Source organism: Dysidea avara, chromosome 5 (genome assembly GCF_963678975.1).
Source record: "Dysidea avara chromosome 5, odDysAvar1.4, whole genome shotgun sequence".
Taxonomy (NCBI): Eukaryota; Metazoa; Porifera; class Demospongiae; order Dictyoceratida; family Dysideidae; genus Dysidea; species Dysidea avara.
The window spans coordinates 13,412,764-13,426,486 of record NC_089276.1 but is presented as its reverse complement, the minus strand read 5'-3'; the positions used below and the strand labels follow the sequence as shown (position 1 = coordinate 13,426,486).

The window sequence follows — 13,723 nt, the reverse complement described above, 5'->3', positions numbered from 1 at the left end:
ACTGAATGCTGTATGAGAATAAATGTATCTTCCATTTAGTAAACAAATTCTTCGTTTATCTGAGCAAACACATGCTTTCATCAGTGAACTAGTGCTCAGAAAATTCCCACTGTATGTATATACAGTATGTACTAGAGATGCAACAATATATCATGTGTCGCGTATCGTATCGTTTTAAGACAATATCGCTGTATCAATACAAAGTCAAACCATATCAATATATCGCATATCATGATATCGTATATCATGATATATCGACATGTTGTAGCTTGTTAACATGGCTGACAATCAAATTATTGTACATTGTGGTTAAACTGAGTAGTATGTAATGCTTTTCGAAAATTTAGCTCACTAAAAAAAAAAAAAAAAAAAAAAAAAAAAAACATTAAAAGACAACATAATCCATTGCTTAGACTCCACTTTGTATTGTGCAATATATCGCTGTATCGTGATACACCAGAGGCAATATATCGATACGTCTGCACACTGTATTATTGCATCTCTAGTATATGTGTATATACAATAGTATTATTGAGTTTTTTTTTATCACTAGCTTCATCAACAGTCCGAGGAAGACAAGAAATCTAGTTTAGAACAGTAAGACATTTTATTTGCTTGTGCTCTGTATTATGACTTCATCACACAGTTGCCGGTTGGCTTGTTTAAAACTTCACGAGGACTCTTCTCTGCGTTTAAAGGAAGCAGCTGGTTTAGAGAGAGAGCAACTCATCAACAGGCACAAGTCAGAAATAGATCAACTCCAGTCAGTATCACAAGCACATAAACTAGTGTGTACTATGTCTGATTTGTAGGTCAGAACTGCATAAAACTAAAACTGAATTGGCATCAGTACAACTGCAATATGTGCAAGCATGCAAAGGGAGAGAAGAAGAGGTACATACCATACACGCACACACGCGTGCCACACATGCACAACACACACGCGTGCCACACATGCACAACACACACTTCTGTCTTTCTTCTTTTTCTCCTTGTCTGGAGACCATCATCCCTCTTGAGATCATCTCAGGGGCGGATACAGGGGGGGGAGTCAAAGGGGGCTCTTGACCCCCCCTCCAAAAATTTTCAGTATATATACCAAGATCGAGATACTCTAATAGAGCAGTCACTCTAATAAAGCAGTCACAGTATTAGAACAGTGTGTAGTGAGCTATTTAAGGATTTTTATATAGTTTATCAGCTATAAATGCATGGTTGGTGTGGTGGGCAGCTATTTTCAGCTGGCTGTGACCTTTTTTTTTTTTTTTTGGTCTCACCTATCAAACCAGAGACAATGTAGTGCCTCAGTTCATTTTTGACCCCCTTTCCATAAGTCTGGATCTGCCCCTACATCTCCACCCCACCCGTCATGGAATGTACACGCTCACTCAACCAGGGGATGCTGAATAACCCATTACAAAACATTGAAATTAGGTTAGGAGGGAGAACTCACCTAGCCAGGGAATACTGCATAACCTACTTTACAAGCTATTGAAATTTAGGCTGGGTGAGAGTGAGAGGACTCCCAGGAGGGTGGATAGGCCATATAGACAATTGCAGGGACCTGAGCCAGAGACTTAGTCCACTTTGTGCAAAGCATGGTGTATGCGTAATGTAAAGAAAGCCCTCTTGCTGGCTTGCAAGCCAGCGCACTGACACACGCATGTATGCACACACACACACACACACACACACACACACACACACACACACACACACACACACACACACGCACACACACACACACTACAAGCAGACATATGCCGTGCAAAATGTTGTAATCAAATACTTCATTTGTCAAATGACTACCTGTAGGTGTCTCCTAAAAAGAATGAAGATCATTCTGACAGTGACATGTCTGTGGATAACCAGGATGTTATAGAAAAAGAAACATCAAGAGTTCAAGAGTTACTCAAAGAGAAAGATTCCAACTGTGAACTAAGAATACAGCAAGAAGTGGAAAAAGCAAAGGCAGAGTGGAGACAGACGCTTATAGGTAAATACTGCTAGTTTGCTTCTAAGCCAAACTTGTTTCAAAGTTGTGTCAGTTAATAGGTTAAGTTACGTACCATGTTGTATATATGTATCTCAGTACCTGGCATGTACTAGAAATGTAGGACATGATCATGATGTTGATATTAAATTTATAAATATACTCTAGCAAACACGTCTACTATATTTTATTTTAGCGGAGAGTATGGCATCAGTTCAACAAGCATTAGCTGATGCACAGGCTGAGAATAAGAAGAGATTTCAAAAAGAAAAAGAAGATGCCTTAATGGCAGCCAAAGAAGATTGGAAGAAAGAAACGGAAAGTAGAATAATAGAGGTAAACAGTCTTACAAACCAGTACAGTAGTCTCAACATGATATATCGTTATGTAGGCAGTAAAGTTAGCACGTCAGGAGCTTGACTTGGAAAAGCAGAAGGAGATATCAGAAACAATCCTGGCTGCCAAATCGGAGTGGATCAAAAACAATGGTAGTAATTTGCAGAGCAGAATAGAATCTGCTGTTTCAGCTGCCAAAGAGCTGTGGAACCATGACAAAATGCAGCAGGTGGAAAAACAAACTCAACAGCTGTTGAAGAAGGCAAGGAAAGAGTGGGAAACAGAACACAAAAAAATTGTGGACAAAATAAAGACTCAGTTGAAACGGGAATATGAAGAACTGGTGAACAATGCAAACCATCAAATGCAAGCTAAATATCAAGAAACACTTGAGGAACAGAAAAGACATGTATTTTGTGAAGTGAGGAAGAACTATGATGCAGAACATCAAGCAGCAATAGAGCGTATAAAGAGAGATAGTGCAGTCCAGTTTGAAAATGAAAAACAGAAACTAGAAAGTGACTACATGAGTGTGCTAGCACAATCCAAACATGAATGGCAAGCAGAACATGACAAAAGTTGTGCAATGGCCTTAGCTAAGGCTAAGAAGAAATGGAAAGATGAGCATGCTGCACAGCTAGAGCTTGCAGTGACCAATGCTCGGCTGCAGTATATGGTAGAAAGTGAGAGAGGATCCAAACAGCAGTTAGGCTCCATGCTTGAGGCTGCACAAGTCAGATGGACAAAGGTTAATTGTACAACATTCATAATTCTTAGACACATACACATGTACATGTACTTATGCTTATACCACACACCATGCACGCACATACATGCGCACATGCATATTGTACATGCACATCATATCTGTATTCCAAACAGTATGTTAACCTATTTGGGTTTCTTTTAGGCACAGCAGACAAAAATGAGTACAGAAATTCAGCAGAAACTTGAGGCTGCTCGACAGCAGTGGAATCAGGAACATGAGAATGTTGTGCAAGAGATGGTGAAGCAAGCTCTTGTGAAAGCTAAACATGAATATGAAGGTATGTAAGTGCAGTGTATATGCCTTGAATGTTCACATGTAATGCGCCAGTTTAAATTGTATACTGAGTAGTCCTATACCTATGTACCACACACACACACACAACACACACACACACACACACACACACACACACACACACACACACACACACACACACACACACACACACACACACACGCACACACACATGCACACGCACACGCACACGTGCTCCACACATACATTGTGATACATATTACAGGACTTCTGGTACAGATGAGAAGCAAATTAGAACAGGAGTGTTCACTAAAACTGTTATCCGAACGACAGGCACAGTTAGACAAACAACAATCTCTACTACAGCATATACAAGCATTGGAGGAACAACTCAGTCATGGTACAAATAATACCAAGTTACTTGTCCACCTACTCATGTTGTTTACTTGTTATTTAGCTCACAAGTATAAACAAAACTTTGCCTGTCAAACAGTAAGCTACGTAATTTGCATCTTTGTAACTTGTAAGCATATAATGGGTAGTAATAGTAACTTGCATATATGTATATTGTTCACGTGTAGGATCATTGGACACTTTATCATCAAGATGTAGAAGCAGCCTTTCATACAATGAAGTCCGATCTGATGCAAGTGGTATGTATATTGTCTGCTGTATGCACATGAATGCTAAGTTGTGTATGAATTGATATTGGATTTTTATCCCTTCCTTGATAGTGTACCATTATACATGACCGGATCTGCAAGTAGTGTTGCACCGATATCCAAATTACCTGATTATTCCGACAACCAATATTAAACAACAAAATTGGCCAATACCGATAACCGGTCCAATATACACTAATAATGCTAACACTCATCCTCATCATTATTAAATGACTCATATTAGTGTCATTAGCATTGATGTACAGCTCATTCTAGGTTAAAATGTAAATTTTGATCAAGACTCACGGTAGTGAGTCACAAGGCCAAGAAGCACAAAGCTACTCTTCGCTTTCAGCTATGTTCAGCCCGTTAAACAGTGTTACAAGCAAAGAACAATGTTAGAATCGTCTCTGCAATCAGTCGGTTCACCACGGAAAATATGGACGATTCCCGTTTACAAATGTACTGTAGGGAAGCCATGCATCGCACTACCGCGAATCGACACTTTAGACTATCAGCAAAAAGAAATGGGACACAAAGGAGGACAAAGGTGAGTCCATGATGCACGCATTGTACGTACTGCGGTATGCCAAAGGGCACATCTCGGGACAAAGCAACGTCGAACAGTGAAAAAATTAAGCCCATAGCCTTAGCCGTTATCGAGTTATGCTTGCCTGAAGGCAGGCAGGCAGGCAGTCAGTTAGTCAGTAGAAAATTCCATTGAATAAATTTTTTTTTGAAATTTCGTAACTGTTTATTGCAAGCCTTTAGGAGTTCCCTCTCTACTATTATTAACTCTTGATCATACTGAAGGCACTTTTTGGCTTGGTTATACCTAACCAATACTGCCAAGGTGCCAGGATTGATTTTGTGAAGCTGGTGTTTGGGTGAATTTTTTGGTTAGGAAAACCCAATTCTTCATGATCCCTAATATACAGTACTACCATACTGTATGATATATCTGCCCAGTTACTATATAGTAGGGTCCATGGTTGTCTCAGATCTGCACCATATTATCATCACATCAATCGATCGATGCATAGTAATTATGGTATATATACTGTATGTACGCATTGAGCTGAGCCCTCAAAAATATTAACTTATTAGTTTTGTAGTATTGACTTACTTGCTAATCATTCAAATGCCTGACACATTATTTATAGCCAAAGATTTCACCATGCATTAGAGGAAGCCATAAAAGTATATAGCCTCATAGCCTTTCCTGAACTGTTGATGGAAGCATTTGTCTGCTCTTGACAACTTCGTTGTCATCAATGTTGAGAAAAAACCTTCTTTCATTTTTAGCTGTTTTCTCACAAGGGTTCAGCTCAACTTGTTTGCGGTCTGACCCACACAGCTGCTAGAACAAACCAGCTGCAAGGATCTGGCCTACAAAAGCATATCATGTACCACGATAGTGGGTTCATAATAGGGATCGAAGTGGAATTTTTGAAAATCCTAATAGAGCAGTCACCTAAAACCAGCCTTAGAAAGCAGACTCGAGCACAAAAAAACACTCAGATGGCTTATTATCAAACACTGAACTCAGACAAATGGTGATATAGCAATAAAAATGGCCTAGACGAAATTTAGAAACATTCAAAAATTGTGAATTTTACGCGAATTGTTCATATTATTATTCATAATATTATTATTATTCTTATTATCATTTTGTTTCACTCGTGTACAGCCCAAGGCTTCCATTTTTTCATGATAAAAACTACACAGCCTTACTCACTGAGTCCTTCTGCGTGTCCATGACCCATTAATTAACCCGTGCTCCACAGATCGCTAACTGGCCTCCACCTCGATAAATTTCTAAGTTCTTCTTCGCCATTGCCAGCTGTTCCGTATACGGAAGAAGCCGTAGAAGAACAAAATTACGGGATCTTGTGTGCTCAGGGATGCGTATTGTTCGACTGTAGTCTTTATAACGTTAATAGATGGCAGATTGAAGTTGTGCAGCACTCTTTTACCTTACAAGATCGCCATAATAGGGTCTCTAGTGAGCTGCCCGTCTTCGCTACGAGAAGCCTTTTAAGCTTGCATCCAGTTTATTCTTCTTTCTAGCCATCACAGTGAGTGCTTTGTTTGTCCATTATAGGTGGAAGATAAATGGTAGCGCTGATATCATGGCTGCTTTTCACACGCAAAAAAGGTTGAGTGGGGTATTTATTACAACCCTACCATTTAAAAATATTTTGTGGTCTAACCACATATCATCAACAACCCTCCCATATGGTATCCATGTCATAAACAACTTACAGGGTGTGAAGCCTGACAGTCTTATATGGGAGGATTGTGTGCTACTGTGCTTATGTCACTGTAACTAGCTACTGTGTACATATTCTAGCACATTCTCTGATCAGCTAGTGACATTGACAGTTGCAAACATTTAGCCATGACCACATGCATGCTAACCAGACTTTGCTGACTATACCTATGGTGTTCCACTTTGTTACACACTGTTGCTAGCAGGCTACACCTAGGCTTTCCAGGGCTAGAGCCCAGTCTAAGTCCTGACAATTGGAACTCAATATGCCAGTTTAAAGTACTCCTGCATGTATGGGTAATGACTGCCAAATCCCTGGTAATCATGTAAGACTGGCTACGCCACTGGCCACTGGTAATGACATTGTGATTTGTACATGCAGACACCGGCATAGGAAGACTTTTCGGCCAAGCCTAGCCATCTCCTATTTAGCTTGATTAATACCAACTCACAATGTTGCTGCTGTATTCAACCCTGTTCATACGTGCATTTATACAAAGGTGTTGTAAAGCGTCATCGCTACAATAATAGCACTACAGCTATAATGTATAGCTATCTCTTCACAACCTATTCTGCTAGACAACTCTACACCTATAATGTACGTGCTTGATGTATGCATCGTTATATCACGTGAAAATTTATGAAAAAAATTGGACTCTACAGGAATTATAATACTAACAGTTACCATTCTTATAACTTGTATCATAGAGTTTCATTCTTGTCCTTCTGTTAGAATAAACACCTAAGACATCTTGTTCTTCTTCAAGTCTCCTGTGCTGCCATCAACACTGTCTCCTGTATGATAGGTGCACAATCAGTAATTCTTCTGACAGGTAAGTAGCTCAGATAGCAGTGTGTTTTCAGCGATGGCACCAAGTGTGACGATGATGGTTCAAACACTGAGTATAGACTAGGAATTAATGTATCCTGCCTTATATTTTGTGTGTGTACAAATGAATCAGGATGAAAATATAGTCTTTATCATAGATTACAAAATTAATATTGCGTTAGCATATCTAACGAGTTAGCCTTTTAAACCAAGGAATCTCTGTTAGCTTACTACACTAATGTGCCAATTAACTTATAATTCATAAATGGATTTGGAAAAAAGTACACAAACTAGACATATTAAAAATTTTAAATTTAAAATTAGCAATAAGGATCGCTGAAAAAAGCCATGAAACAAGAAGGGATCGCTGGGGTGGTAATGTAAACCACAAATCCCTATTTTGACTCTCTATAAATGCTCCATTTGAGTATAAAAAGTCAAAATAGGGATTTGTGGTTTACATTACCACCCCAGCGATCCCTTCTTGTTTCATGGCTTTTTTCAGCGATCCCTATTTCTTATTTAAAATTTTTAATATGTCTAGTATATATATAATCCCAGGAAGCTACTATGGCATGGGGGATTCCTGTCTAAAATTACGACAGTAGTTATATATCCGTTTACAATGACTTATACATGAACTTACTCGGCAATTCACTGGGAGAATAGTGTGATGCATTCAGCATCTTCATGTCCATTCCGAGGCATACATTCAGCAACAACTCGCAGTCGATTCACCTCCACTTGTTACACACACAGACTAATTATATCACCAATCCACCGCTTCAGGAAGAACCATTAAGATGGTAGCCTCGACTTTGTCACTATCGAGGTCACTATCCCCAGTTCTTATTTTCACGTGAAACATCACGCAAAATATCACATGAGTCCTTGAGGGAAATTTGAACGGTTTGAATGAGTTTTCTCTTAGCAAGTCACTTTTAGTAGCGCTTCTAAACACTGAACTTGAAGCTTTTGCTACTGATTTAGCTATAGCTAATCTGATACTGAAGCTGTTATTATGCATGCATGCATGCAGTGTCTCCTATGTAATATAATAGCCAATCTTCAGTAACTGTATGTTCTCCATTCAACAAAAAGTAGTGATATCCTGTGCCAAAAACAGCCCAGCTGTAAAAAAAGGCAAGGCCAAGAATGCATAAGTACATACTACAACCAAAAGACATGATATCAAAATCTGGCCAAGAAAGCATTTACAGTATAGGCACTTTTATGCATTCATTTTCTATATGCTTCACATTATCACATCCAGCTAGCTGTACATGTGTGCTTGCAATATAAACAATACTACTGAGATGATAAAAGATGATTACACTGCATTGTTACCAAAATTATTTAACTAAAAATTTACAATTGGTTTCTACTTGGCCATCTTTTTGCACTGTCAGCTAGCTGGATGTGATAATGTGAAGCATATAGAAAATGAATGCATAAAAGTGCCTATACTGTAAATGCTTTCTTGGCCAGATTTTGATATCATGTCTTTTGGTTGTAGTTACTCCATGAACATGTACTTGTGCATTCTTGGCCTCGCCTTTTTTTACAGCTGGGCTGTTTTTGGCACAGTATATATATATATATATACCACAAGTACAAGTTACTCATGGTAAACAGGTTTGAGACAATTGGCCGGTACTACATAGAAACCTAGAACCTCAGTTTACTGTTGGGCATGGCCTAAAACCTGACGGTTTACTATGGGCATGGCTTGTAGTCACCACTAAACCATCAACCCATAACTCAATTAAAATGCCAAATAATTTATTTCTAGCCTCCCCCACATCATTATACTACACATAGATTAACATCAGCTTGATTTAATCAAAACCGATTAATCGGCCAGTAGCTAATATCAGCCCAATACCAATTATAGAACTGATTATCGAACTGATTATTGGTGCAACACTATCTGCAAGAACCCCACATCTGCACTTTTTTCAAATTTCATTTTCTTTATCCAAATAGCCAAAGAAATGGCCAATCAAAGTTTCAGCTCTAGAAGCCAAGAACTTTCAAAGTTACAGCGCTACAAAGTGGAAACAGCAGAAAAATCAATTTGTACAGTGACAAGATGGAAAATATACTACAGGTGCATAAATAAGCCATCATAACTTACGAATGCAGTCCTCTACTGCGATGAAACTTACGCCATCCAGTTCTCCGTTAACAAATAAATCCACTGCTGGGTAAGTTTTGTCTTCCAGGCCTTACAAAACACAAAGACTTTTAAACTCCTCTTGCTTTGGGGATCACAATGCTACCAAGGTTTTTGCTGTTATCACCTTCCTTCATTGTGAAAGAAGCGCTCAAAAATTTACAAAATTTAGTAAATATTTCACCGATTGCGTTTATTGCATATTAGTGTAAAATTAGGCTTGTGCTAACATGTGGGATTCTTGCAGAACCAGTCACATATAATATTTTTCCATAATATGCAACAAACTTTTGAATCATGTTAGCATTTCATGAAATATACAATTGCAAACATTTTAAAGATTATCGTATTTGACCGGGTAATAGCTATGGCTACTATTAACTTTCAGCAAAAATAAATAAATAAAAACCATGAGGCTACTAATCCGAGGGCCGCCATGGGCTTGTGTAGCAGTAGCCAACAGTGATTTTACAAATTCACGATTGACTGACTTTATTGAATCATTCTTCAATACTATTATCGTTTTAATTTCTCTTCAAAATGCTCAGCATATTCAGATACAAGCTGCAGCTCTTAACAACTATCCAGTGGCGGCTATTATTCGAGTCACACCTCTCAACTGGTCAAATACAAGGTATGTGTATTATTTAAATATACCCCCTCCATTGCCCTTTTATATAACTGATAAAAGCAGTACACGTATGCAGTGAGACTTCCCAATTCAATATGTGTACCAGCTCATACCATATTTGATCAGAAAAGCTGTGGCTACTATAACTTTCAGCAAGGAATACCCTGCGGCTACTATCCAAGGGTGGCTACTATGGGCTTGCGTAGCAGCAGACCATGGCATTTATACGGATTCATGGGTGACTGACCTTGTTTAATCATCCTTCGATAATTTCATTTATCTCAACAATGCGATTTCCTGGCATAAAACAACTCCTTTACCCAGTTTCTGCTTCAAATCAACACATCAGTATATTCAGATACAAGCTGTGGCTCTTATCCGAGGGTGGCTCTTATGACTATAATTCTAAGCTGTGGAGAGGCTACTATCTGGGGACAGCTATTATACAAGCTGCGGCTATTAACTGGTCAAAATACAGTGACTGATTTTTAATTATTTTTTTTGCATACCTGGCTCTGTTCATACTCTAAAACACACAATTGATAACACACAATTGATGACAAACACTCTGACCGAACTGTCACTTTTTACATTCTGATAATCATATTAGGATAATCAAGCATATTGTATTATATTGTGTACAATGATTAACATTTTTAGTTAAGAGATGTACTGGTAGAGAAACAGGCTCACCTGGATGAACAGATAACCCTCGCAAAGTATGAAAGTGCTAGAAAGGTTCAAAGATACTACTTGAAGTGTCTACATCAGTTAGTGAATGGAGCTAAAGTAGATGAAAGTATGTGTGTTGTTTGCATGTGTGTGTGTGTTCGTGTATACTTGCGTGCATGTGCCCGTGTGTGGTGTGCGTGCATGCATGTATGTGTGTGTGTTTGCCCTGTGTGTAAATTGCCATTGCACAACCATTGGGTGCTGTTGGTAGTTGTAGTGATGCACCGATACCACTTTTTCACTACTGATCCGATACCGATACATTTGAGGCCAGAAATTGCCGATACTGATACTTTGCCCCCAGGCATTTCTCACAAGAAACAGCTAGTGATTTAGCTTACAAAACTCATTTGCTAATCCCATCAACTGCAGTTTGCTGGTTTTGTGGCTATCAATTACACCAAGATAAGATTATGGCTTCAATGAATCTTATTTCATGGCTTACTTCAGTTTCCACTGTACTAATAATGCTAATAGCTGGCTTCTTTTAACAAATTCATGGCTTACATCAGCTTTTGCTCAACTCCCGTTCAATGCGCTATGTATGCCGCCATCTTGATAAGTAATACGTCATTTAAAGTATCGGTTGGTATCGGCAGGAGCTTGCGAGCTTGCGCGAAGGAGCGTAACACTCAGGGTATAGCTGTGTTCTATCTTTTTGTTAATGAAAGATGTCCTTATAAAGACAGCAGTAATTTCCTGGGCTGTGCTTGGTTATGTTAACAGGTGCTAGCAGTTAATATGCAGCCATAGAGTGTCAGTATTGAGTAATACTGGTAGGGTAATTAAAAGAATTATTTCAACACAGCTCTGTTTCTGGTTCTCAGTACAGCACAGAGAGCTTACAAAACATATGGCTACTTAGTTCATTGTTAAGAGTTGTTCAGTCTCTTTTAGTTTACAAATAGCACACAAGTACTTAGACTCATCATGGCTTCCTTTGAAGATAAACAGCTTGACGGTGATGATGCAATAAACCACTAAGTAGCAGTGAATATAGGATGAAAGCCCTACATGGACTGAGGTTTAAGTAATTAGTGGAACCACTAGTATCACGCTCCTTCGCGCCTTCAGCGTTTATAAGCTCTCCTGGTATTGGGAATTTTTTGCTTTACCAATACAAGTCCGATACCGCCAAAATAAGGCCGATACCGATACTAGTTCGGTATCGGTGCATCACTAGTTAGTTGTAAACAATATTTCCAGAAATTGTCTGTTGTAGTTAAGTCAATGTCTAGATAAAATTTGACACACTTTGAAAAGCATTTGAAGTATATGCACCTTTGTTTGTTTGTTTTGATGTTTTAAGGAAAGAATTCATACAAAGTTAGAGTGTCACCTGCATTTGTTATATAAATGCGAGGAGTTTGCTTGTGGGCCTGTCAATTGTAGCATTTGTCTATTGTTGTGACCCATGAAAAAGGTGTATTACTGTTATACTGAGGAGCATTGTTTGGTAGGTTTATAGCTCTATGTTATTCATAGAAGACAACCACAAAAAAGAAAAGGGGTTTTTCCTATGTTTAGACAGCAGCATGAATATTTATGTTGACACAGTTAATGAGAGTATTTATACACTGAGGTTAGGGCTCTAAATTTCATTTAGAGACCTGTTGTCACGTGAGACTGTTATGGTAAACTCAACAACACTTCAAAGAGTTTTCTGTGTCACTGATTTAATAATGAGTGGTTGTATGGTTAATGACATTTGGGTTTTTACCTTCATCAGCCATACCAGCCTTTACCAAGCTAGCTATCAAACCGAATGAGCCAGCTGCTCGATGCATACTACAGCTACCCCAACAATGAGCCACATTCACAACTAGCTAGCCATCAGCGAAACTACTGGTGTTGCCGAGTTTACAGCAAACACATTACATTCGTTTGCTTGTCAGCGAATTTGCATTCGTCTGCTTGTCAGCACTGTCACCATTAGACCATCAACACACTTCAGCTATTGCACCTGTTTGCAACTTTTGTTGCTTTGTGGCTGCCAGTTGTAATAAAGCTTGTCACTTCATGGCCGGCAGTTGTAATAAAGCTTGTTACTTTGTAATAATTAAAGCTTTTTGCTTAATGACCAGTTGTAATAAAGCTTGTCGCTTTGTAATCAAGGTTGTAATAAAGCTTGTCTCGTTGTAATAAAGCTTGTCGCTTCGTGGCCAGTTGTTATAAAGCTTCTCGATTAGTGACCAGCTTGTCGCTTCTTAGTATAGCTAGTAAACAAGCCTTGGAACTAAATAACAGCTGCTAAAACAACACTAAACTGGCCACTGAGCCGGCAGGACCTTACCTAGCGTGACTCTGTGCTTCTTTTGCCAGTGCTGGTAACAAGCTGCTTTCTAAATAGGTTAGATGCCCACTGTCGTTTTTTAGTAGGTTGAAACCCTCGTGCTTGGTTTGGCACCTCAGCGGGCATTAATTAGCAACCTCAGCTGTGCTTCAGTCACTAATTAATGCCACACCTGGGTGACCAAATCACGCCCTCGTGTTGTCAACTTACTAAAAAGCCTCCAGTGGGTATCTAACATACACATAGAGAAAACTATAAGATTTATTGACATTCAGTGGCTGTCCCTATGTGTCTCAAAAGGGCAGCCACTGCATCCTAATGGTTATATGCAACTCCTCTATGATTGTTGGCTAACCAATCTCATGGTCAGTTTGTGATTGACTTTCTAAAACTAATTTTATCTTTCAATAGCACACATGTTGTGATAAGTGTGTTATTAGTGTAGAACTGTGAAAAAAAAAACATAACTGTTCTTAAATCATCAGTCATTTTGTACCAAAAGTAAATTTCACTGTAAACACACAGTCAAATCAATACAATTTTAGGTTTATGGTTAACACTTGTTGTTCATCAGATTCCAGTCATTCTACTAATACAGCAAGTCATACAAGTCACAGAAGAGCATCCAGTTCTCACCACACATCAAATATCTCCAGTCATATGAACAGAAAACTTCTCACATCAGACTACTCTCAGTGAAATCATATCAGTGCTATTTTGTATTTTCAATGTCAGCATGACAAACAAGTAATACATATATAAAACTGTGCAGAAA

The 13,723-nt window shown here is 38.7% G+C and overlaps 1 protein-coding gene across 3 annotated transcripts in view; it reads left to right on the top strand.

The window, feature by feature from the left end:
- LOC136255474 (centrosomal protein of 152 kDa-like) overlaps window positions 1-13,723 on the top strand; it is a 17,168-nt gene extending 3,445 nt beyond the window's left edge. The window contains exons 9-20 of one of the 3 annotated variants that reach the window (XM_066048257.1): window positions 554-597; window positions 647-763; window positions 813-894; window positions 1,816-1,996; window positions 2,190-2,329; window positions 2,385-3,077; window positions 3,240-3,375; window positions 3,619-3,753; window positions 3,811-3,845; window positions 3,935-4,006; window positions 10,584-10,722; window positions 13,523-13,723. In XM_066048257.1, coding sequence (XP_065904329.1) covers window positions 554-597; window positions 647-763; window positions 813-894; window positions 1,816-1,996; window positions 2,190-2,329; window positions 2,385-3,077; window positions 3,240-3,375; window positions 3,619-3,753; window positions 3,811-3,845; window positions 3,935-4,006; window positions 10,584-10,722; window positions 13,523-13,647 — 1,899 coding nt within the window. In that variant the 3' untranslated portion in view covers window positions 13,648-13,723. The other 2 variants (XR_010700908.1, XM_066048258.1) reach the window with 2 other exon arrangements.